A 27,370-nucleotide genomic window follows, 5' to 3' on the forward strand; every position below is an offset into this window, starting at 1 on the left:
GCAAAGCTATTGTATTATGTAACCTAAGTTAGTTACTGTATTTCTTTCTGTGGTGTCGCCGTCTCACAGATTTTTATGGAAATCCGTTTACGTTTACCGAGTGAGTTCTTTTTCTAAGTAGCTGGCAAGCCTAGTCGCTGAGCTTCTGCTAGACCAAGCGACTGCATCGCCTTTAAAGAAGCAGACTTCAATAGCAGCTGTGTGCAGCTGAGAGCATCAACCGGTAGTCTAAACTTGTATACATGTAATAACAGTTTCAGCTAAAAATAGTTCCCCCTCCAGGCAACTGCCGGGAGAGAAATATTAATAGCGAAAACGGGACCGTTCTTATATAACTGTTAGGTCGAAGGAGCAGTAAAGTATCACTTGGCATTTATATATATATATATATATATATATATCAGTAAGACTATGAAGACACAAGCTGTGTGTTTAAATACAATACATGTACCAATGTAGCGATTGTATTGATAATGACTCACTAGCAAAAAGCCTTAATAGCTAACAGGTCTATAAGCAACAGTGTTATTGCTTTTCGCATACGTATTAGCACTTCTGTGAAAAAACATCTATATATATGCTCTAAAATGATGACCGTCGACTAGTCTATGTAAGCTACAGCAAGACCACAATCACTGCAATCGTCCATTATCAATAAAAATAGTGCCTTAGGCCAAAGTGCTTCTGAGGTTTCTATTGTGGCTAGAGATGTATTTTAATGCTAGATGTGTTTCTAACCTTTAGGTCAATGCGTCCTCTTCGTTCGGTGTGGTCGCAACCACATAGGTTAGGGACGCTTTCCTGACATCGCTTGTGGACGTTCATGTCGCATGCCTTGCATTTCAGCCCCTGAAATAGCAAAATTGCATAGTTAATATTTATATTCATCTATTATCTTTTGTAGTAGATCTTGAATAAGCATTCAGTTATCTGGTATTTCGGACTATACTCCAAGTGTTTCTATTTGATTATTTTCATTATTATACTGTGCTACTTCAGCAGTAATAAAGCTCAATTTAATTAAAGGTGTTAATTTTATTCCAGTACCTCCAGTGTAATTTTCAATAGATATCAATAGATACGAATCTAGAAAATTCGTTTGAATAAAGGTAACACTTTTAGCTTTAAGGTTCTTTTAGAGCCAGAAGCGTATATGAGTATCGCGAGGCATCGACCACGCTCACTTCGGTTCTAGGCCTCGCCTAAGGACTATAACCCTAACACATCCTAAATATCATAGTAATAACTGAAGCAGCTTTGGCGGTATTGGTAATTATTTATTCTGTGTTGCTGCCCTATTTAGGAGTCCCACAGAAACCGCCTGGGATGCGGAATACGATAGTGTACTAGTTGAGTATCACATATAATCAGTAATGAAATGGAGAAGTTAAATGCATTGCACCGTCTAGAAGGAAACTAACGATTATGATACGGACACTCCATTGCTACAAGTTTGGGCTTCATTTTCATCGTGTGCCGACTATCGCTGGTCATCTAAACATTTTTCGTTTTTCCTCTGTCACCTATGTAAACATCACATAGTTTGTTGTTATAGATGAAAATTAGGCTGCAGACCCTCTCAAAAAGTCTGTGCTACAACTGCTTACAGCTGCTGAGGACTAAGTCGTTCGTTACTGTAACAGCTGAGTCGGCCGGGTAAGACAACAGGCAACAGGCAACAGGCTCCTCGTCCACTATCTGCCTGTTTTTCGTAAATTTTTCCAGCTGGGTGAAGACTGTATCATGTGATACAAGCCTGACCTTACACGCGCTCTTTAGCTCGATAGTGGGAAAACCGCTTGACTATCCCTTAGTATTCCTTTAAGTCAAAATTGTGTGTGTGTAACGGTAAATTAGTGAGGAAAACGTATGCGTTAGGAAGTTAGCACCTTATTCCCCTCTGAAAGGAGGAGCTATAAGATGCTGCTTTTCTTCCGCCATTACTCATGTAGTCCTGATCGTATAATGGGCATGGCAACCTGGACAGTGCCGCATGAGTTCCAGCAGCAGGATAAGGAAACTTTTCCCTAGCAAGGATGTTCCTCTGCGAGCCAACTATAACCTAATGCAGCAGTCAACAGAACAATCGAACGCCTCAGCCAGTCTAACCTGGCCCGGCCATCTATCTTACAACATTCCAAGTAGGATCGCAAATTCAAAAGACGGCCAGCGCCAGGTCATCTGTTTTGCCGAAAAGAAACGCTTGGACCTCTGCCGTGGTGCGACGGTATTGCCCGTTTACAGGCGGAAAGATATCAATGTATATGTAATACGATGGATGCCGCGCGCTGGAAAAGTTTTAGTTATTAGTTTTACAAGAACAGTGGTGAGAAAATAGGTACCTTAAAAAGAGACCTGGCATGACCTCGTTAAGGCCTGACATGCTGTTTTATGGAAAAAAATACTCCGTTTTTGGCAGGACAATTCATAAACTTAAAATTAGCTAAGGGAAGCTTGAAAAGCTTTTCCTAAAGTAAAGAGATCTTAGGAAGGGTAGCAATATCCGGTGGAGTCAATACTTCACATCTATTGTCCGCTTATAAGAAAGCAAATGAACCAGGGTGCTCAGAATAGTCTAATATTTTTAGGTCTTTTGTAAATGTAATGTCAAAGTTTTGTCTAGCCTGCGCCTAGAGTTATCCGATGTACTGAGCTCTAGCTGAGAGTTAGTAACTACAATAGCGCTATCAGCTATCGTTAAGCAGTGCTCTCTAGCTTTTTAAATTTATATATAACCTAATAGAACTGATAGTAACATGACGATAAGATTACACAATAAACCGATAAGGTGACAGAATTACAAACACGTTACTAGCTGCGGCATCATGGGGATTATGTCATGGGGAAGTATATCTGAGCTACAGACAACAAGGTGCATTAGCTTTGTTTGTGAGTGCCGCGCTCATATTTTGAAGGAATCAATCGCTATCACTGAGGTTCCGATTCAAGAGTTTGCTTGAACTCCTGCGATCCGACGTTTTACAAGCGTCCACATAGATAGGCAAACGTGAATGCTTCAAGCGTTATATCCTCTATTGCCTTAAATGAGGCTTGTTTTAGACGGCCGATCCTTTCCAGCACGAATAGCAGCAAGGTGTGTTTAGCACTACGATGGCGACAGGGAAACTAACACATATGAACATGCCACATGCACACCCTTTATAATGGTATTCCTATACGTGCATCCGTGTCACGTTCACATCATCGGATTGCGAACGGTCCTCATTTAGCTCGACTCATTACGTACCTGGTGTATGAGACCATATAGAAGCGAACCACAATGGTCGCAAAAGGTGGGGCTCGTGTAGGTAGTGATCACAAAGTGATGCTTGGTCCGCTGATCGTCTGAGTCGACGCCTTTGTCCGCGCCGGGACATTTGAACGTCACGAACTCGTGGCATCGTTTATGCACGACGAAGCTACAAACTGAAAAACGGCAGAAAAATAAAAACAACATTTTATCACTGTGCCCTGCCTGTTTGATTTAATGACATTTATCAACAAGTTTTTTGACCCACATTCCAATTAAATAGTCTATCATTCGCCCTGAACCGTATAGGCGTGCTGCATGACCCATAACGATAGTTACAACATAGTAATACAATCACCTAACTAGTTGCTGTATCTTTCGATGTAGCGAAATCAACCATATCCACCCGATGCCGATATTCCTTTCATCCTATCTCGTTTCCGAGTCTGCTTTACGAATGAACGAATAGTCAGTAGCTGAAAAACGGCAAACCCCAGCCCGTATCTATTCTGGTCATAATATAAAGGCTTTTTAGACCGTTTCATCCGCTTAGGTCTATTTGCAGGAGTCGTATTCGCAGCAGAAGTACTACTGGCGAGCTGCGGACCACGCAGACACGACGCTTACGTGTGGAATACGGCTGCCCTTCGTACTTTTAATTTTCTGCCTCTAATAGTCGTTACGGCAGCGGTGGGCCGGCGTGTGAAAAACTGTGAAAGATTGTGCCATTGAGGCACTTCACACATGATACACAGCGTTGGTTTCCGTTCTCCCGACTTTACGCCCCGTTTCCGCTTAACCATTATATACGTCTAGACGAAACCAGTCGTAAGTTGACGGTAGTTCTCGATTGCCCAAAAACAGACGGACCTGTAGGCGGCTGCCTACAGCCTAGCCTATTAAATAGCAATGCCTCAATGATCGGTAGCTTTGTGCGTCATTTACGTTTATCGTCAGACACAGTGACAAGGTAATGCTATGACGGCACAAAGAAGACTGGACGGAAGTAGTTCAGTGGTGGTAACAACAGCAGCAGAAGGAAAATAGACGGACGTACAGAGTATTACGTCGAAGACATCCAGATTCCTATGACGTTTTCGCTGCCTTGGCCCGCTTATTTATCGACTACATCTATGCACGATCTCCAACTGAGAATGAATCCGCGACAACCCGATTGTCTGGTAAGACAGAACCTTGAAGGAATTCTAATTCGGTCAAGCCTAGTTTTACTGCTTAATTTTTAGCTGGCTTTACTGTTGTAATCGGGCCAAACGTGTGCGCATACGTATGAGGCAAAAAAAAAAGCAACTAAGCGCTCGAGGATGTCAGGTGTGAATTTTGGTCGAGATGTTGGCTTTTCGTAAAGAGTGTTATACTAAGGGCAAAATAGTTTGATTGATGGAAAGTAGTCATATTATTTTGATTTAATTGTGGAAAAAGCCCTCATCAGATGACTGTAGCAGAGCAGGTTCCGACGGTTGTGATACAGATGAAAAATATGTATTACGTGCCGTTTTTGTACACAGACAAATCAAGTTGTCTAAGGGACAACTTTGTCAAGGTCTTTTAAGTTATAAAGAACTTGATAACCCTGCCAATCACTCCGTCCTCACTCGAGTGATTCTAGAAAACGCATTTCTGCGTTTTCTATCAATGGAGCGACAGCTGAAAAATGGATATGGACCTGCACCGTCAAAGACGTGGCAGCCATTGGAGGTCTAAATGCTGTTCGCCTCAATATCGGCGTCGTAACCTGGCTGAGCAAGCATCGATCCAGCAGCTAGATACTACTTCAATCAGTGGCGTTTACGCCCTGCCGTAATGCATGGATGCGAGTCTGGCTAGATCAAGCATAAAAAGTATCTTTTCGCCTTCCTTACTCGTCTTGGCTAGCGGAAGTAGAAGACTACTTTGAACTGGAACAGCCGTTTCCGTGTCACTTCTTTGTCTTCTGCTATCGCTTAGGGCTCAACGCTCTGGATTTAGAGCTCAGGATAAGATTCTGGATCAGAGAGTTACCGCAGCTTACGAAGAAATTGCAGAAGCCGTACCACAAAGACAATTAAAAGCTAGCTTGGAGATAGCATATTATTCACTCATCTCCTTATTCGCTTACTGGGCAGTTCTGTGCCGCTAATACGACGAGAACTAGTTCAGGGATCGGTTGTTGAAAAGGCCTGATAAATAGAAACAGCAAAAGTTCTTATAGGGGTAAGCCTCCAACATTCGTTCACTCACTGCCACTTTATAGTTTTGCCTCGAAAAGGTCCATATCCTAGAGACGGAGCCTCGTTTAACGGAAACTGAGACCAGTCTCTGATAATAAAATTGCTTTAAAGCAGATGCTAAAATACAGGGCAAGCAGCTAAACCAATATAGAGCTTACCGTCTTTGAAAGAGTGCCCATTAATGTTGTTAAATATTCAGTAGTTAGCTGTATGAACTTGAGACACGTTGAAAAGTTTCGTTTCAAACTTTACGTTGATTTTAGTCTCGCATCTTATCGTCGCATTCTTCTATTCAGATTCTCTCCGCCTAGGGGTTGTCGCCTGCAAATACATTGCCTAATGGTACCCTTCAACACTTACCCTAACTTCTAATAATAATCTACATCACACATAAATTATCTTGCCGATTAAAACTTAGAATACTAGAGCATTTTCACTATATATATATATATATATATAGTGGTATAGTAGTATATATATATATAATCTTCTTTTGAAATTCTTTAAGCGTCTAGTCTTGACGGTAATGCAAGTTTCTTCCGCTACTGCAGCCGAAGCTGAACTGTGCTCTCAAACACAAGAAGTACCTACTGCTCGCCTCGTTCTTTTTTAGGTGTCTCTCAATTAATGAAGATCCCTACAAAGAAAAAACGTCGCTGCGAATGCTACAGTTGCCGACGATGGCTCAGTCTTCAGTCCATATACTTGCCGTTTGTATGCCTACAACGTAGCTTACAAAGGCTACAAGATATGAAAAACGGAAACAAGGAGAAGGCCCTCTGAACAGGTTAATAGGTAGGTCGACGCGGATGTGCAGGAGCAGATCATGTAATTTGTATAGGCGATCCTCCCTTCCTATATACTCGATTCGAAGGAGAGATATCGTTATAACTGTCCCGCTTGCATTTCGCATCATACAGCTGTATAAAGAACTGTGCCCTTAGCTCGTTAGCGAGGCGTTTCCATTGGTGGGGCAAAACTGAAACCCAGCCGGTTCCAGGCAGATGCGCACTGCCACGCGCCGGTGCGTGGCTAGGTCAGTAGGTAATTAAAGTTCCAAGGAAATCTGGGCCCGGCAGGCCAGCCAGCCCATTCTGTAAACAAAGTGGAGGCAGTTTGGTTCCAGTCGTAAAAAACTGCTAGGGAAGCTTCTCATCTATTTGCCTCTGTTCCTCTCCGAGGACAGCCAAAGTCGCCTGTTCGGAAGAAGCTTTTGGCGAGATATATTAACTACGCTATTTCAGAGTATGTATTAACGGTGCGCGAAGTGGTGAGGAGTTAAAAACGTAAGCAACCTACCATATCATAGTACGCGCGAAGCAGGGGGCGCAAGTTGAACAGAAACTATCAACGCGGAAAAACCCAGTGCGTCACACCGGTTATTTCAGTTCAGTACACTCTAGTCCACCCACATTTTTCACGCACCTTATTTGTTTTCCTTTCAATAAGAAAAAATGAACCACGTCTCGTATTATGGGGAAGCTACGTGGTAAGCACATAGTGCCGAGAAAGGCCGCGGCCAATTTTCGTCTTCGATTTTCGTTCTCTCTGGTGCTTTCAACTGGAATGAAGTTGAACACTGTCGTATGGCAGAATCAGTTCGGAATGTGTATTTGTTTCAGATTAGGTTGCTGCTTATGCTAGTGCAAAGGAGGGTTTTTCTATTGTTTCCAAAGACAATATAACAAAAACCTGTATAGAACTTTATTGATAAAATTAAGTATATTCTTGACGCGGGGCATTTTTAGGAAGTTTTTTTTTTTTTAGAGAAAAAAAATGTTGCGTTTCGACAAAAAAACTTATTCTAAAAAACGTACTCTAAACGGCTCGAGCACCTAAAAACGAAAGTTATTCATTGCTTGTTATTACGTGACTCACGTAGCCGTTGCCAGCACGGCAGTGGTCATTCGTAGTGTGCTTACTACATCCTGCATGCTATCCGTTACAGCCAATGTCAGAGCATCTCGATAACATTATTGTTCGACGAACACCATTTGATGGGAGATATAGGATGATAATTACCGTGATGGCAGTCAGTCATTCTCTAAAAATATCTCTGATTTAACTGTATTGCTCTGGATGCAAATTATTTTGACTTAGAGGTACTGCAGACTGGCAACGACCCCATATTGCTCTGTTATTCCTAACATACAGCGGAAACGCCAGAATGGTTGGGGTGACTTTGATCGTAAAGTTCATTGCAAGCACCGTTACTAGTGATGTATGTAGTGTATATATACACTGTCGTTTTACATGTCCATCTTTTTTTTGCGTTTTATTCCTGTCACTATAGCTTCCTGAGCCTTATTTTCTCCGACAGTCCTAAGCCCTTAACTTGTCTGGCCTTCATCATAACCTGGCGAGCCAATGACGTAGGCCTAGGTAAGTCCATTATATTCTGCACCGCAGTGCCTGTAAGGTTTCCACTCGCGCAATGAGATGTCGACCGGTTTCGTCCCGACCCGTAACCAGCCGCTTCCCTAGGTGCCGGTCGTTTTTACTAAGACAAGCATCATTTTATCACTTATTACGTTTATCGCGTTTCGCGTCAGCTCCCCCGTCGTTTGACAGAAGGCAGGATCTAACAGGCTTTTTGCAGGCTTTCGAAAGGATCCTGTAACTAACTTAACAGGTCCCTACCGCGAGTCGTGTGAAATGTGCCGGCTTCCGGCACGCACACGAAAGCTGATGCCACTAGCAGACAGTGCCGATGAAATATTTGGGTCAAAAGCTGGACGTCCTCGCTCGTTTTGGCGTGTACTTCTTTTACATACCTCTATGTTAACGTACAGGCTTATGCCGTATCGGCTCAAGTTTACACACCAGCGGAGCGAATAACAGCAGAACGAGCGAGCCATGAGGAACTAGAATAGTCCGGCAGTCTTTCGAAACCTACCAATGCCTTGATATTTGTGTGTGTTAATATAAACGTCTAAAAGACAAACTAACACAGGGAAGAGATCGACGTGTTGCTACGCTCATTTTATACCTAATAGCCTAAACGAAAGGAAAATCGAAGATATCCCTATCGATCGTATAGGGGTAGATAGGTGCAACGCATACGAGATAAATAACTATGAATAGAGATGGATACATTTCTATGACACTGTACGTTTTATTCCAAGTATGCAAATTAAAGTAGCTCGAAACATTTTAAAATCTGTCTTTGCATTATACTATCGGCAGTATTGCCCTTGCTTACTAAATCAGAACAGAAATTTAGTTGCTACGATCATGAGTAAACGCTGATCGAATCACTAAACCATAGTCCTAATTATCCGGGTAGGAAACTTCCACTTTGTTTATTATTATATTCTATCTAACAGTAATCTAATAGTAATAGCAAAACTTTTTTGTTTTTGGCAGAAAAGTACTTGTACAGTAAGTACAATTAACAATGCACACGTTCTGCACTTTTGCAGCAGCTGTGCGTACCACCTGAACAGAGGATGACCCCTTTTTTTGTGTACAATGCTCAAATAATCAAATATCTGAGCAGATTTCTATTTATTTGTTTAGCAAATTGGCTTAGTGTACAGTTGGTTGTTCTTATTCCTTTCGATAACGTGGTCTCTCTTCAGATTCACCAACAGAAGACCCCCGAACGCAGGAGGTAGCAAATGGGGGCAATTCATTTAGGTTTGTTACAATCGCTAGTCGTAGTGATGTCTACGTCAGAGACCGCGTTAATTCTGAAAATAATGTTAAGTCGGATACGCGTAGAATCGTTGAAGTTCAAATAGCCACAATGGCGATTTGCTTTAATTTTAATCTGTTGCCTCTTGAGAATTTTGTTTTTCGATGAAAAGTGATTAAAATAGCTAAAATAATATATGAATGCTATTATTATTATTATTAAATGTAATACGCTTAAGTGTGTTTTTTGCGCTGGTTTTAATCTGAACATGTGTCTTCGTTACTCTTATAAATTTCGTTACGCGCCGTTGCGCCGCACTTACCCGAATAGAAAGTACATCTAAAGAAAGAGTCCGCTCCATCCACCCGAGTGATATAGATTGTGCATCTTCAACATCGATTAATCGGTAAATAGGATGCTAGGAGCGATGCGTGTGCATCTATGCACGATTGTTCTTACCCGAAGGTATAGAAATAGAACAACAACAATAGTCCTTTAAGCAGCTCAGTTCCTGCGCCCACTTCTCACTTCCTCCACCTGCCATGTATTCCTACACTATATAGTACACTCGAGAGGGTAACTAGTTAGGAGCGCGGAACGATAGATCTCCTTAACGCGAGGCTCCTATGTTCACTTTCCACGCGAAGTACTCGCGCACTCATATGCTACGACGCATTTAATCAAACCACGGCGCTTATCGTACAAAAGGCTGAGAAGAGCAGAAGGAAAGACAAAACACGCTGGATGGATCCCACTTCATCAGGAGGAGCACTTACTGCTACCCCGTTCCAACTGCCGCCACAAGTAGCGGCCAAGACGACACGCTACCTCGTTTATGTCGCCGTTGATTTACTGATTAGTCTAGCTTCTATCGTAGTTTGCTCTTCCGTCATCAGACGGACGCTCTTCTCTATTCTGTCTGCGTGTATTGCGATCAGATCGCATCCTTGCCACGCGTGTACGACCAGGGCCGGGAATGTCTGATTGGCTTGAAGAATGCTTGAACGTGCGCTTTGTCCAAAGGTACGACTGGCGCGGCCGTTCCCGTTTCTGTGCTACCCCTTTTGCTGTCTCCTGCACCTGACGACGCGACTTCATGGTTATTATGCAATCGAAGCTTTCAGCCTGGTACACTCGAGACCCCAAAGCTTTCACAGCGTCTAATACAGTCAAATATGGGTTGATCGAAGGCCATGTAAGATGTATAAGATAAATTCCACTACACCAATGAGGAGGCAGCCAAAGCAACTACGCTATTCGGAGTGACGCGATGAGGCACTTAGATACGCAAGCAAATTACGATCTGTTTCCACCAGGTCCCTGTGGGTTGCCTGCTTCAAGCCAGATCTTTTATTATTCGAAGCAGGTAGCGAATGTGCACTGTGTTATCGGTGATGATGATGATGTCGCAAGTCTTCCAAATAGTAGAAAATTGTCGCTGGCGACAAAAGTATCTGCTATACCCAGCAGAGGGTGTACAGTTAAGACGAGTGTAAACATAGACTTTCCTTGTGACCTGCCTTGCCCCTCGACCGTTGCTGGCCTATTGTCCCGGTTTTCATTACCTTCTGTGAGTACCGGTATAATACAGCAGGCGACGCGAAGGCAACGACTACTAATGCTCCCATAACATAGCAACACACTTAGTGCCGGCATCACTACCTCTAGATCAACTAACCAGACCGCCTTTTTTCACAACTTTGAAGTTGATTATAATATTTGGCATTGAAGCTGATTGCCGCTTCGAACGTAACTTGGAAACGCTAGCGTAGATCGTCTCAAGGCCGTTAATGCAACAGGGTTATGATCGGCACGAAGCTCTAGCGTGCCGGAGAAGGGCCACATACAGAAGAAGTCTAAGAAGCACGCCAGCATGACGGTGTGATTGCGTGCGTCTTTAGCTCATGCAGGCGCTTTGCACAAAATAAAAAGCTGTCTTAAAGCTGTCCGTTCAGAGAACAAACAGCAACCGAGGCAGCAGCTGCATCCTGTTATCGAGTGAGGCAATACACAATCATTTAAGCCACAGGGGTAAGGTAACGAAGACTTGACCCAGTAGCCCATCCCCTATTCGAGCACGACCCGAAGAACCAGAAAAACGAAATCTTTTAATTAGAGCACATAACACACAAAATAACAAACAGGAAAATAAAGAACGAAGAAATACACGTAGCGTAAGATACACGCATCCGCTAACTCCTGCAAAAGATCATTTTGTTTATATCGAGCCCTTAAAAGGTGAGAAATACAATCATCTGTCGAATGTACATACTTTATTGTGGCTGCAGCACATGTTAAATCCATCATTTAGATTTGCGAAAATTCACTAATTTGAAAAAAAATCAATTCGAAAATTATCTAGCCAACATTAGAATTCTTGATTATGTTAGTACGGTGAATTGGCGTTTTGCCAGCTTTAAGGCCGCGCATGGTCGCATCGAAATCATGTAGGAATAACCCCGGCTACCTACATCATAATGTAGGCTCCTGTTCTCATTTCAATGAACAAATAAAATTGTCAATAATAATAACAATTGTCATGATCTTGGCATTATGGAATATTCACACAAGTACTTAGAGCGCATTTTCTAACAGAGAGGTAATCCTGTTATAAGGACAGCAAAAACCGAAGAATTATACGTTCAGGCTATCCCATCCAATCTCCGCTCTGGGAACAGGACCTCGTTAACCTTTTGTTTGCAACAACGATAAAGCGGTGTTGGAATGACAGAGCGAATTTCCGACTAATTAAGAACCTCTGGCCGACCCAAACATACCCAACAGAATGCATTTGGTCAAGTATATTATTTATAGCAAGCATAACATGTACGTAAAGCATATAATAGGCTTGTCTGCACTAAATCAGTATCAGGAAGTATAATTCGATCACAGTGTAAGCATAGTCATAATAGTCGCTTCAAACTGTTTGCCTTATTACATATAAACCTTGCATGGTTCACGGTAGACGCGTATTGAACTGAGCAACATAAACAGGAATACTAGGAGATTTCAGCCTTATAAACAGAGCTTTAATAAGACAGCTAGTTGGCAGAGCCGAGTGTATACCGCCTTTTATGAAAAGCTGATTCCAAGACGTAGTCTGACGATATACGCGAAGGCTTACAACGTAGACGGTAAAGAGGGTACCCCTACAAAGTTCATCCCAATATGACGTACTGCGGCCCGGTTCTAGCTATTACCGTTGAATAGACTCATATAAACTGAGCCCTCCGGTTGTTACAAAAATCAATATACAACTGCTATTAATTAGCCTAGTATCTGGTTCATGGTCATCGTACATCAGCAATAGCATGCTGTTAATGCCGTGCAAACGTGGGAAGCTGAGGTGGCCATCAGGATCAGTCTGAATACAATCACTTATAGAGGTAAGATGATTATTACGCCTACTAATTAGCACAGATCGATGTTGATGTTCCACAAATGACTTTTTTTATATGCGTCATTCAACATTTGCCGATCAAAATCTAAGATCCGCGGCCAACACCACTCGCTATCGATTATAAGACAGACCCAATATTATGAAAGGGGCAAACAGTGGATCACCTTTGTTCCGGTGAAACATAAACCTAATGGCTATTGTCAGAGCAGAACAAAAAATAACTTCTAATTTCGCTCTCTGGCAAGAGATAGCTACTCAAATTCGTTGGAGTTCCGAATTTCATCCGTGATTATGCCTCTTTTGCCCCTACGACAAAAGTTCCAAAGGAAGTAAGCTCTAGAGGAGTAGTGACAAGGTAATCACAGGAAAGCTAGAAAAAGGACGACTAAAAAAACAACGCAACTATGTAACAAAGACAGTCGTCCGCCCGTTGTTGAATCAAACGAAGGGGCAAATGTGTCCGGTAAAATATCAGTAGGTCACACAGAACAGGAAGAGCTTAGCCGTCAAACTCAATCAACCTAAATAACGCAGTAGATATTGAAAGTCTTATTGATTTATTGTATCCCTCGAAAGCGATAAGGGAACCGGAAAGAAATCAGCAGTGACGGCGACAGTATTGGCAGAACCTGATGGTGCACGATGGCTTCAACTTCACAGCTGAACATAGAACTGACAGCACATCGGTCTGCTATCTTTTTCGACAGCTTCTGTTTTTTTGCCGGTTTGCCTAATTACTGCAACGTTCTTGTTCGCACGCGGACTGACGGAGTCAGGCCCGTCGTCCTGTTGTAGACTTTCCCTGTTCTTATTGCTCAACCGAAAAACCTCAACGCCCGGTCGCGGATAGGCGGAAAAAGGAGCGCATGTTGCAAAAAGGAGTGAAGCTTTACGAGAACACAACTGTTATGTAGGACTGAGGTTGAGGCCACAAAGGACCGAAAAAAAAACGAAAGCCAGCCTATCTAGCTTGAGGTTTAAATAAAGCAATCTATCGACTGCTATAGCCAAAGTGAGACTTAGCAGCGATCCCTTATGACCGTAGTTTTTCCAACCTTTCTCATATGTTTTTCCGCTATCGTCTGACTCTTTCTGGCCTCGACGTCCGTTTCGGCATTGCTGCTGAGGCCGCGTTTTCTAACGTTTCTTCTTGCGCGCTTTCTATCTGGTTTGCTGTTTCCACTATGTGCAGTCACTCCCAGCTGCGCTCTGAGCTTTATAGACATAATGAGTCGCATTTACTCTCCCGCCACCGAACTGAAAGAGGTCTTTGCTTATGGGAAGATTGCTTTTCGTAGAAAATGGAGCGGGAACGGAGAAGCCAATGAAGGACTGGCATACGGGATTTAAAAAAAGCTCATCAACGATTATCCAGCAGAAGCCAGCGACCAAGAGAAAGAACCTGCAGATCGCTGAAAAACACTGATACATAGGAGATGTAAGCATAATGAACGGACCGTACACTCAGTGCTGAAAATGAATGATCAAAAGAGAAAGAAAACATAAAAGCTCTACCATAGAGTGGCGTATACGGCTGGCGTTCCGATAGAGTCGCCGGAACTTGACAAGCAAAATTAATATGTACTCTGTTTCTCTTTATCTGTTTCCTTGTGCGTATCTGCTCTCCATATGTTTTTTACGTTTTTCGGACGGAGGTGTTCTTCGGCAAATCAATGCGACCGACACAACTGACAATCGAATTTCGGAAGATATGGGACACAGTAGACAAAAGAAAACGAAGCCATAGTCTGAATAAAAACACAATAACAGTGAGGTTAACGACAATAACAACACAGGCAGTAGCATCAGCCGTCAGCCAGTCAGCAGACTATTATCTCTCTAGTATACAGTACGATGGAGAAAGCACTAGAAGAATTGACCGTTAGCGCTAGCGACATATGTTCTATCGGCCCTATATCCTTGCCACACTTTCTTTTATTTCTATTGCTAATGCCGCTTTTAGCCCGAGCTCCAATGCTGTTGCCGCGTTTTGCAGCAACAGACGGAACACAGATGGGAAGAAATGGCGGTCAAACAGTACGTTTGTTTACATAGAAGCACACTGAGGTGGTCACTAACGGCGGTGAAAACCAATGATAGAAAGTGACACAATATAACGTAACTTACCAGAAATGTATGTATGACGTAGAAAGAGGGAAAAGTCTCTGAGGATGAGACGACATAACTTGGGATATTTATGGTGCCTAAAAGGTACTAAATAACCAGGGGAAGCATTCAGATAAGTGAGTTGACACCCCTGAATCGCCTGCAGCAGGTTAGGGCTTATCGCTACTATGTTTATTAGTCCATATTCAATTTTAGTGCTTATAAACAACGAATACATATTCAGCTGTTGCAATGAATCGATGCACTTGTTTTGGGGGGTCAGGAGCAAGAACTAACGCGCTTAAAAAGTTCTTCTGTATCAGCTTATTGTGTATATGATATTAGCCAGATATTAGGAATAGTTATGTGTTATATTCAAGTTTATTAAATTAAAGTAAGAAGTGGCCATTATATATTCTCCTTATAATAACAAAGCGGAACGGTGACATCCAATACATCGCACTAGGTACATGGTCACTTAGTTAGTGCTCATAATAGCTGCCGTCCCATAATCCCAGGGCCAGTCCCGTTTCGTAGTGCGATTCTGTTGATAATGATATTTATGCTCAAACCTATATGAAAACGATTTATCTTCAGGTGAGCTCGAGTCAAAAGGGCGAAACAAGGAGCCAACGTATCAATTTTAAGCTCAGCTTTCGTTACTAAATTTTGCTTTTATTGCTGCTCGCCTCGGGTAGCTAATCAGGTTTTCAAAAGACATGGATGATTCCCAACGGCACTTTTAACATCGACGCACTGGTCGCAATAAATTCACAGGGTCTCTGTATTAGTTCGCAAAACAAAAAGGACCTGGTGATGCAGCCGTTTTGGGATATTAAACGGTTATCCGTCAAGACTCCTCGTCGACGCTACTTCTGCGATTTAGACAAAAAATTGGACGGATCAAAGCAAAGAAGTTCCGCTGTTAGGCGAGTACGAATGTTGTTTGATTAGCCGTACTTCATACGAACCTTCCACAAGCTACCCCTTAGAGGTTCGGGATGGAACTCGCAGGGAGGACAAATGCATACGGTGTATCCGAAAAACAGACCCTGCTGATTTGCCTGCCGTACATCACCAATAACGATGGCAAGCAAGTCAAATACAATGATTCATTGGCTATTGTCACACATCATCAACACATCGATCTCGGTGCGAGTGGCATCAGGTCGTGTAATCGTCATGTCAATCTTCCTGTTTCCGTCGATGCTCAGCTACGAGACTACCGGACATATCAGGTCGCTAACTTGGCTGGAGAAAGGTCTACAAGCTGTCCGGGATCGATAAACGTTGGCCGTCGACAATGAAGCAGCGGCACAGCCGAGTCTCCTCAGAATACACAAAGAAAAATAGACAGCCAAGCCGCCAATAAACGATCGACCAGAAAGTAATAAGCCTGCTATAGCTCAGATAACACACACACACACACACATATAGAAACTTACTAGCCCAAAATTATAACCACCACGTTTGTACATCCCTACTCTTACAGTTTATATTGAACTTTAGTGCGCATTTTGTGCATTCTGCTCGAAAAATACGAGTAACAGCCTCGTCTTCCCAAACAACATACCCCATTTAGAATTGCGGAAACTTGTGGAAAGAGATCATGATCACGAAAGACCCAGAAAGCTGATACCGGAACACAACCACAATTTGTCCGTGGTGTTTACGTTACGGCCACACTAGGGAAAATGGTAGATCGTACTGTTAGGAATTACGTCGTACCGATGGTTAATTGGCTGTTGCCTTCAACGAGCCTCACTATAGACACTTATCCGTCGCGGGATCTGTCAGACAAATTCTGATATTTTCAGTAGTGAGAAACTGATCGATCAATGTTAAATTCGTATTGAGTACATAGAGTAGGTAAATAGAGCAATAGATATAGGAATATTCTATACGACTTAATTTTTCTTACTGCGTGATTCAAGGGCATCAGTGGAAGGTTCTGTCCAGAAACGTGTCTGAACACATCAAAAGAAGCGATAAAACAAGGTAGAGAAATAGAACCATACTAAAGTGTTTGCTGATTGATTTATTGGTGCATATTAGCTCAGTCAACTTAATTTCAAAATGAAAAAAAAATTATAAAACCAACATGTAATAAACGGTAGCTGAGTTTTCGACACACCTATTGCTGGCTTAGAAGTATTTCAGTACTATATAACACTTATTATTTTACATATCTAAGCTGTAGTCACGAGTGGCAAATCAATCGTTAATCAGTTAGCAGATGGCCCGCTGATGCTAACAGAGCTAGAGCCAGTAGACCGAATGTTTTTTATATATTGTGTCGTCCTGTTGGCTACTTACTGATTGATACAAAAACATTAAAAAATATTTAAATAAATAAATAAATGTTTAAAAAAAAGGTAACCATATTTAGCCTTCCTGGATTCGTGGAAAAGCTAAGCTCTAATCGATTCCCATTCGAATGCAGCCATTGGCATCAGCAAAAGGTAACGCCAACTTGCCGATAACGACTACGACTTCACCCCCGATAGAATCTCACTTCTTAGGCACAATCATAGACTCCGATTTGGTCGACGTTACAGCCTTAGTTTTGCTATTGCTACTGTTTCTACCTTTTACATTACCGCTCAGCCCCGGCCAACGCTCCTCCAATTTCCATTAAACGGTGCTGCCTACTATCCAGTTTCTTGAATTTTGTTACTTTTTGAGAATCTCCACAACGGCGAACCAGTTAAACGGACAGCGAGCCAGCATAGCAAGACGGCCAGTCTCTCTACCGACCGCCCGTGCGACGTTGCCACCCAGCGGAGGGGCCAAGAAGAAATGAACGATCGAGCGAATCAATAACAAAGGTGGCGGGCCTGTCAGGCCACGTCTGGTCGCAAGCCAATTAAAAGCGAAGGCCAAAGAACCAAACGAGATTAGGACACGCCTCAAGCGTTGAAGAGTAGAACTAACGGGTAGACGATGACTACTTAGCTCCGGCCAGCAGTGCCTCATTCCGTCTCTGTCGCTGATAACACTACTGTTCCTGCTGTTTGTGCTACTGTAAGTATACCGACTTCTTCAGGCGCACCGCAAGCTGCGGCTCGGCGACAACTGAGCCGAGATTCTCTTCTGTTTGCAGGCCCTTAGGCTTTACTGGACCCATAGAAACAGATAGCGTTTTCCTGCTACTGTTGTTGTTATTGCTTCTGCGACGACTACGAGATTACGAGTGCTGGTTCGGGTTCGACAGTCTGCTCACGTCCCAGCCATGTCATTGTCTACTAACTCAGTGAGTCGGTACTGGACACTTTGTCGCCATGTACGAGCGCTGAGCAAGCATAAGAACAGACAATTAAAGAGAGTTTGCAGAGACCCTTCGATTCTCTCTACACGCTTCCTTTTGCACTTGGCAACATGGCTTCACACATACACATGCGGTGCCTCACAGCGTGCGCAAACTTACCGATAACATCTAACTTGAGGAAGGCACGTGGCTCAGTGGGTTAGAGGGCTTTCAAGCCTCCGGCAAAAGGGGGCGCGTCGTAGGTAGTTACGCGCACGCAAGGCATACTATGGGTAGACGTGCAAGTAAGCTAATAAACAGTAACGACAACGGTTCTCTTACTTGTGAGAAGTAAAACCCATATTCAAAGGTGAGGTAGGGGTTATCCTGGGAGAGATTTTGAAGCTGCTCTTGCAAATAAGGGGCTTCTAAGGTCGGTCATCTGTTTTTCGACGCTGAGCGTGTTCGCCGTGTCCGACCAACGTACAAATCGCAAATAGAAACTTCCAAAGTTGAACCTTGTCGCAACTGGGTCTCTTCCAGGACACTTCGTTCCTGATATTTTGTCTCTCACTTTCTTGCATAGATGCGGAAATAATTATGACCACTATTTTCCACTGCGCAGTTCCATTTAGCGTTATTAGCAACGCAAATGGACATTCTTTGACGATGTACTGTGGCTGTTTTGCCATCAAATCAGGTTGGAAAACAATATTAAATAGTGCGCTGAATATTTTCTCCCTTTTACGCTTTAACGACTTCCTTGGCACTCGAAGATTTTTAATGGTCCTGCAAAGGTTCTCCAAGAGAAGGTAAAGTTCCATTGCTTGGACGTTCAAACGCCGTCCGCACAGCCTACATTTGTTAGTTCGCGTGTGAACAGCTCATAGGATTTTCCTCACAGCAAACAAGAAGATCCGAGTGTTGAAAGCCGCGGCCCCATAACTTCAGCCGAATCTCAGCTGAGTCTAAGGCTCCTGTTCCGGCTTCTATTTGCTTTCGAATATAACGACAAGGCTTGGCTGTAAATGAAAACCTGAAACAAACATAGGCTCGTTTCTTGAAAAACTGAACTGTTTCTCACGTCTTTTCTTTTTCGTCATGTCTATATTTCTTCAGTCTAGTAGCAGAAGCCGAACTACAGGTGAGTTCTACAAGCCTCTACTTCGTAAGAAAGCAAGTGATAAATCAACAACGGAGCGTATGCTCGCACATGCCAACGTAGCGTGTTTTGGGAATGCTGTAAATTACTGTAGTTATTGAGCTAGTAATCAGAATCTCCGCAAATTCACGATTTGCGGAGACTCTCATAATCGCTTAATAAACACACAGCCGATGTAGCACTCGCGCTTCACTAAGCACCGTCCAGCTAGGCTACCTCCTCGGTAACACAAGGGTTGACCATTGATATCTTCAGGCATTACAGAGCAAAGTTCTTCTCAGATTTTGTTATCTTACTATGCCCAAATCGCGCATTTCGACGCACCCGGATGTCCTGTGACCGCTGCTTCGGCCTTTAGTCTACACCTACACAAGCCACTCTCGAGCAGAAAATGCAGCATGAATACATCCATTGGCATTTGAGTAAAGTTGTTCTACAGACGAAAAAAACCCGTCCGGTTGATCCGAAGCTTGCACGAAGGCATTGCCGACTATGGTGATCAACCATGTTTTCTAAAATGTCTGAGCTAATGCCTTAATCAGGATTATCAGAACGGACGTGTGCATCTAACGACGGCAGCTTGGAGCACGAAAGAACATAGCTTTTTTGACTATTACCTCAAAGAAGCAGGGTGCAGGGTACCTACTTCGTTTCTTCAAATGGGGCATCACCATTGATAGAATGACCACGTTATCACTGTTATCAACAGTAGACTTCGATCCAAATCTAGTGTAGGCTGTCTACATGTTAGACAAAAGGTCTACGGATGAAGACACTCCAAGATGCTGGCATTTTATCAGTGTGTATGTCGGAATCGAAGCATTAAAGTCATGTGCTCTAGAGAACGTAAGACTTCGAGCTTTGACGACGTGATCAGTTGAATTTCTTCACAAGCCAACAACCACCGTCGTTCTCACAGAAAACGCCGTTGATATCTTAAGCTACGGTTGGCAAAAGCAACTCGTATCCCATAGGAGTTTCCGCGTTTCCATCTGTCAATCAGGTTTGCTAATTACGTTCACCAAACGAACTCAAAACGTTACCTAAACTGATAAATCTGGGACATAAACCCCACAAGCCTTACGATGATAGATGCTATTGCTGAAGTCTAGTTCTTAACAATTCTTATTGGAGTGGACGCAATAAAATCTCTTCATGCAGGACGTAAAATTACGTCATCCCACATAAAGTGTGTGGGACGAGACGCGTCGCTGATTGGAGTACATTTAAGTTTATATTCTAGAGCTAGTAAATTTTTGTTTTCCATCAAGTTTATTTTCAGAGTTTGATAGAAAAAAAAATAATACCGGTTGTTGACTGGAAAAACCCAAGCTAATCAGTACGTAGGTATACATGATTTTATTTCATCGAACGAAGATCTTCCTCAGTGAGTTATTATGCATCCCTTGGTCCCCTGAAACCATCTAATCTGCTATCTTTGATGTTGCTTAGTTATCGCCCATTTGATAATGGTGTTTCCATTGAAGCGTTAGAATTAGTAACGTACCGACTGGACTTTTTTTCATTTTATTGTAATGTTATTCGTGTATACTGAATAGCAAATATACCAGCAGAGTCATGGAGAAAACAGATGAGACAATCCGTGAGAACCATGATCCATGAGAGTTTGTCAGGTTGTCAAATGTTCTACGTAAGCCAGCATATTATCCTCGACCAAGTTCGAGAGTTGAATAATGGTGACAATATCTGTTATCTGGCGAATACCGTCAGTCGCGCATACAGCCCCCTTCATTGACCCCCCTCATTATTTAGATTTACGAAAGTATGGGTAAATGATTTGGCCTTTCACCTACATTTGCAAAAAAGACCTTATAATTCATATGTAGAAGCACATGTCTATTTTGTTGCCGTTAGGTTACCCTGAACCTTTCCCGGTGATAGCTTAGCTGGTATCGTTTTTGCCTGCTAATCTTAAGGACACGTTGTACTCTGTGTTCTAACCTGAATATAAACAGACTTTGTTTCGGGTTGGGAGCCAGTCGTCTGACAAAACGCTTAACGGCGATATCGGACATAAAACTCGAATAATAGAGGGTACACTGAATCAAGCGACGCTTCTAAGCAATAGATAGCATTTTTTAAGTGTGTATTATGCCGTTCCTTATCGTCCACATCGGAGCTGCCCCAACGGCCCCCTGCAGATTCTAAACTGGCTAAGGCCGAACCATCCAAAGAATACATTCACTTAGCGGCTTCGTTGTAAATGGCTTCATTCAGAATCATTCATTGCGACAATCTACAGGCTCATTCTCTACTGCTGTATCTCGTGACAGGCATTACCAGCAGGAGAAAGCTGCTTTCAGCGACAGTATTTCTATGTTCCCATGGCGCTAAACAGCTCATGAATAGTCTTCGTCGAGCCGTTCAGCAGTAACAAAAGCAGGTAAAAATTAACCGCCTTTGAGCCAAGAATGAGGCCTCTATATCCTCATATTAACCAGCAGTGGTGGCTAGAGATGCACAATTTTAGCAGACGACGACAACGAAAATGTTTTATCATAACAGCCATTCACCGCATTAATGAATAATGTACGCGTGCAAGAACTAAGTAGAGTAGCAATGCCTGTATAGAAGCTCATCAGTCAGCAATGAGATATTGCTTGTATCTCTCTGGGCTATCCAATGGCGGACCAGCTGGTCAGTGACGGAAATCAGGGACTAGAGATCGGCTATCGCGACAAACGAGACATGCTCGCCTAGTTGATTGAATACGGAATATCTGAAAACGCTAACTAATGTCATATGTAGCTTAATAAAGGCAAACAAACTTGTATTTAGGTTGTCGTTTATTATTTGCACCCGTTCGTAGGTAGATTGTAGGTAGTATCTAGAAAATATAAAATATATCATACCGTTACTATTATAACTGAAGCATGATGTCGGGACAGGTAAAAGTCATCATATTATGTCTTTTATAAGCATGCTCATTCATTGAAAAAGGGCGTTGACACTAGACGTTCTACTTGACATAAAGTGCTGCATTTCTACCACTACGGGCAGCTAATAGATTCGTTTACCAAAGACAGAGTAAAAAATGTCAAAATGCTTCTTTTTTACATCTCGAAGCACATTATGCAGGCAGTTTGCGGTGTACTAACACGCTGTATTTCTGTGGCTTGTCAGTGTTTCTTCAAGCTTCAATCTAATATGAACCTGGGTATATGTCCAAATTTGACGTATATCTTGGATAGCGGAAAAAATATCTGCAAAAATTGCCCAAAAATAGCAATAATGCAGTGTCTGAATGTCAGTCTTTTCAAAAAGGTACTAGATATGTAGCCCATGGCCCTACACCTCGATTCGGTCGGAATCTATTTCGAGAGGGTGAAGACCCCCCCTGTCGGCCCACAGGGAACGAACCACTCCCATCCAAATCAGGTTTGGTGGCCCCGGAACTCGTACCTTTTCCACAAGCTGTTATCCAGTTCATGGAGGCTCGTGACAATTAAACATAAATTTGGCGGAATCTGCCCTCCTGTTCCTAGATAACTTTTAGGTCGCTCGAGCAATTCTAGCCTAAACCAACCTATATGTAGCCTAAACACCTATGGGTCTTCTGCAGAAAGCCCGCTTTCTGCAAATTAGGCCCCTACCACTGCGGTTGTTTGCCTGCGCACACAAATACGCGCATAAGTGGGTACATCGCTTGTTGTAGTTGTCGTCAAGAGTCTTGGTTTTTCCCTCTTGGTTTGCTTACTACAGGTGCTGTCAAACTCTTAGGTAACTTTGGTTTGTCACGATAGTTGAGAGTCCTTCTACATCCTTATGTAGATGTAATTGCAGTACACGTATGTTCCGAAAAGGCGGGGAGGAATGAGCAGAAAAATCGAGATTGTACAAAGCCTGGGTGTGCGGGCAGTGAGAACGATACTTAAAGATCCTGTACAGCCAACGTGCACGCGCACGTCGTCATACACCTACACTTCCATACGCATTCAGAGGTTCAGAGAAAGAAAGGCTCAGCTTACGTTTGACTAGGGCAGGCAAGACGAAAAGGAACAAAGCAGCGTGAGCCAGACAAAAAGCAAAGACAGTCGGCGCAGTGGTGTCATTGCTCGGGACCCGTAGCGACAATGGCCCATCAGAAACCAATAGAGATATTATGTAGGTAAATGCGATGCTATCGGAAAGCAGAAGGCAGAAGGTAGCTTGGCATTAAGGCAGTTGATCATAAGCGCTGGGAAGGGAACGAATATTCATCCAAACTGAATCTGGTTACTGGCTGCTGCTAAGAAACCTAATCTGCCTAAAAATATTCAGCTCGCTGCTACTGTTACTGTTTCTGTTGCACATTCAATGAATTCTCATCCATCCCTTAAGCGTCAGGGCTTTCTTCAACGAGAGGCCAAAAAGGTGGCACGGAGAAGGTAGAGTGGGGCCCCGGGGTTGACTGCGGCTGCATTGCCAGAGAGAGACAACTTCTATAGTGAATGGTTGAATTGAAAGGAGACATAGTATTTATATTTGAAAGAGAGAGAAAAAGCAAATGTTCACGTGGTCACTTTCGTAGTTCTACCTGTTACCAGGTTGTACATGTATATACAGACATCTTTATTGTGCCGCATTTGGGCACCTCGTTCGTACGCAGTTGTCGCTGTCTTGGTTACTAGCTCCCACATCCGACGTATGTGCGTTAGTTGTGAACGTCATAACGATACTACATAGACAACTGAAGGCAGCCAATATCAATGAACTGTCTTAGATAGACTTGGTCTTTTTTGCCCAATTTTCACAGAACCTTCAGAAAACTCCATAAGCAGTGTTTCAGTTGCAAATCGCCATTGGGTGATCGGTGAGCGGACTTTATCGATTTGCCGTATTACAACTAGCCACCACTTAGATTGCTAACGCGGTGTGCCCTTCTCCTAATGGACATGCGAACCTTGAAAAATCGCGTCTCTGAAGTTGCTGGTTTAGGGAGTGAGGAGTCCATGCAGTCCCAGCCAGCGGCAGAGTGACGCCGCACACTTCGTAGGATTCAAGCGCGACAGGCCGTTCGCCATTACTCCATAGTATTTAAACAAGATCTCTTTTTGTGAACCGATATTGAATGTTCTTAACAATGTGTTCCGAAAGTTTCCCAGTGCCATTACGAGTACGTTCGCACAATACTCTCCATTTTTATGTTTCAATAAGTTCAACTAAGTTAACCAACTTGCCTTTTAACTGAGCAAGATTAGAAAACGATATTGTGCAGCTACAAGAAACCGTAATCCTTGCTCCTTCCACCTGCAGCAGGAAAATTCCTGCACCAGAAGCAACAAGCTATGCATTGCCGTTCGCCGCAACCCTACTAGCTCTCCCTCGTTCTCTAGTTCCTTGCACAACATTGAAAAAAAGAAACTTCAATAAAGGAAAAAGCTTAAATTAAAATTTCTGCTTGAACCTCTACTGCGGCTTGAATCTCCTCAAACCACTGGCGAACAGCCTTTGCAACAGGTGCGAGGGACCGAGGTTAAGCCGACGACAAGTTCAACTGCACTAGTTCCGACCCCGCGTTGCAGGCAGATCCTAATTCCTATCTACAATTTCATTTCGCCTCGCGACAGAGATCTAAAATAGATAGACTAAAGCTTACTGTGTTAATTGGTAATAGAAGAAGGACGCAGTCCTGGAATAGACATGATTCTAAGGCTAAATAACCTTCGAAGTTTGAAGCCGGTCTAGAAAAGGATAAGATTCAAGCCAATCGAGTCGAAAATACGGATGTATGAAATTTCGTACGCCATCTCTGTTGTCAGTTGTCTGATAAAGCAACCACTATACTAGGGAGCACGGTCGCCTTTGCTAGGAAGCTGGTTGATATACGTTTGATTGCCACAGAATGCGGCCCTGTTCGAGCCCATACTGAGTGCCACGTATTTGATCAAAAAAGTCAGCGGACAAACCATGCAGAGCGATGTGCTAGAATCCTGATGGAAACAGCCTTAACTGCATGCATGTGCAGCATGTGAGGGAGACGCATTACGGGCGACAGGAAGATAGATCGAGGGAAAACAAGCTTAGGTGCAGATGACATCTAGACCAATCGGTAGTGACGTAATTCTTGCTGGGCAGGAATTAACCGGGGGATCGCGTCTTCAGATTAAGACGACACAGGTCACGAGTACGGCAATAGCCTTACCTACTGCCAGATGCAGAGTAGTGAGCACTACCATACCGCGCTGCTGTTCCTGAACAGAACCCAGAGGACATGGTTTGGAGTTTGGGCAGAAAGTCTGGCTGTTTTGCAAGTAAAACTGGTTTAGTGAAGGTGAGCAATCAGGCAAGCCAAAATCAAACAGCAGATTAGTCATTTTGTCTTCAGGACCTTCCGGGGCAACCTGACCATATTTTATGTTTCTACGCAGTTAATATTTTGCTGCGTATAGAAATCGTATATGCCAGGCATTCATTAGTGTCCTTCGCTTAAGGTCCTGGAATCACTGACAGAATTTCTCCTTCCTTGCCGTGGATCAGAGCACATTTTACGCTATCTGAGGTGTTTTTGATTGAGCTCCGTCCATGATGTCCGCGTCAATGGAGCGCAGATAGCACCTTCCCATAAACTAATTCCCTTGGTTCTGGCTTGTATATCACATCAACATCAAACAATTCGCAGCCACTCCGACCCGACTAATTTCATCTAGTGATGTACCCCCTAAGTAGGCATAATTTTGTTATGCCTATTAATAGCAAGATTTGCCCACACGATACACTTTTAACCAACGCAAGTCTAAGTGGGCTCACCGTGACGGGCAGTAATAATCCGGACCCATGTTGAACGCGGTCCTGACGGATTCGCTGTGGCGCGACGACGTTCTGGCTGAGATCGTCTGCTCAAAATCACGCAAAAGTGCGTGAACTAAGAAGGAAAAAGAAATCATTGTTTAAATGACAGGATGCGTATTTACACGATGTACAGCAAGGAGTCGGTGATTGGAGTGTCAATGAATATGTGCTGTGATTCTCTGCATTTGTAGGAGATTGATGAAGTTTAGGTACTGGCATGTGGGACAAGTAGTTCGGGGCGCGTTGACGGATAATTAACACTTTGTTAGGCTTAATAGCTTGAGACGGTCAGTAGATAATGATGTGGGTAAACGTTAAGTTTCTAAGCCGGTCAGGCCGACATTGCAACGATGCTTGTGAGGGGTAACATTTTCAGTGTGGTTTACCCGAAAACTCAATTGACTTCACCTTTAAAAGCTACTAAAATAGAACTATCGCTCCATCTATCATCGGCAATAATACATTCTATTCTTAGGGTTGATATCGCTTTCAACAATATACATCATCAAAGCTATTGTAAATTATTGTTCATTCTGCCATGCGCACGCGCCATAGATTCATTGCTAACACTGAGCATTACCTCGTACGTGTAACAAGGCATATTCTACATCATGTCTGCCAACACATTGTTTTGACACACAGGCTTCGTTCTTGGGTCGTGTTAGACGTTACGTAACTGTATTTGGAGAATTTTCATCATGTAATAATAGCGTAATTATTCTCAGCGCCCGATCGTCTACCAGACTTACCTTGGCACTGGTATCCTTGCTTTCCAAAGCCCCTGTAAAAAGTAAAGAGAGAATCGTGTTAGAAATTATAGGCAATGTTGAGTATTCTTAATGTCACTACGCAATAGTTTTTTTTTCAATACATTCATGCCACTATAACTGTTGGCCGAACGGAGAAGACATGGCCGGAAGCCAGCTCAGCAAACTCGATAACACTGGCAGTGGTAGACAGATACGTGTAGAGTGGGCTTCATTCACGTCCGTTCTGACTTAATATACCTAAATACCTCGCGGCTCAAATATCCCGTTATCATGCATACGTAATAAAGGAAAGACGTTTACCGCAAGCTGCTAGTTGACAATAGCTTTGAGCTATGGCTTCCTCACAACGAACTGCTAACAATGCAAAAGACTTTTTTATATGCTATTTTTTAGTATAGGTAAATCCTATAGCATCGTACTATACAATAGGTCAAGTTAAGATAGAGTCAGTCGCTCGTTTCATCAAAAAAGTGTTGAGGTTTTTTTGCAGAAGATAACTTCACTGCTTCTGCTATAAAAATTCTAACATCGTACCACGATACTACAGAAGTGACAAATACCTCTAGGATATATATGTATGCGGATAGTTTCTAGGGCCAACAATGGTCTTTCACAGCGTTTTTGATTATCTCTAATATATAGCAGATAGATATCCGTTCTTACGCGCTATTACATGTGCAGTGACGATGTGTTTGGTCGACAACTTCTGGCACATTAGTGGTTTTTACACTCTCCATTAACGAATGCAGGTTCCATCATTACAGACACTACCATTTTG

General features: G+C 42.9%; 1 protein-coding gene across 18 annotated transcripts in view; it reads right to left on the reverse strand.

Moving 5' to 3' along the window:
* The window catches only part of Pkc53E (Protein C kinase 53E), a 247,332-nt gene that overhangs the window by 66,266 nt on the left and 153,696 nt on the right, over positions 1-27,370 (reverse strand). For 17 of the 18 annotated variants that reach the window (XR_015325533.1, XR_015325532.1, XM_086985903.1 and 14 more), the window contains 3 exons: positions 26,572-26,603; positions 3,248-3,426; positions 739-849 (listed from right to left, as the gene is read on the reverse strand). Coding sequence is in view for 16 of the 18 variants with exons in the window: in XM_086985903.1 (XP_086842029.1) it covers positions 739-849; positions 3,248-3,426; positions 26,572-26,603 (322 nt within the window). In the remaining 2 variants the exon portion in view is untranslated. Of the gene's footprint in view, positions 1-738; positions 850-3,247; positions 3,427-25,780; positions 25,896-26,571; positions 26,604-27,370 lie in introns of those variants that run through there. The other variant, XM_022801472.2, reaches the window with a different exon arrangement.

The sequence above is a fragment of the Varroa destructor genome, unplaced genomic scaffold (genome assembly GCF_002443255.2).
Source record: "Varroa destructor unplaced genomic scaffold, Vdes_3.0 BEIS01000004.1, whole genome shotgun sequence".
Taxonomy (NCBI): domain Eukaryota; kingdom Metazoa; phylum Arthropoda; class Arachnida; order Mesostigmata; family Varroidae; genus Varroa; species Varroa destructor.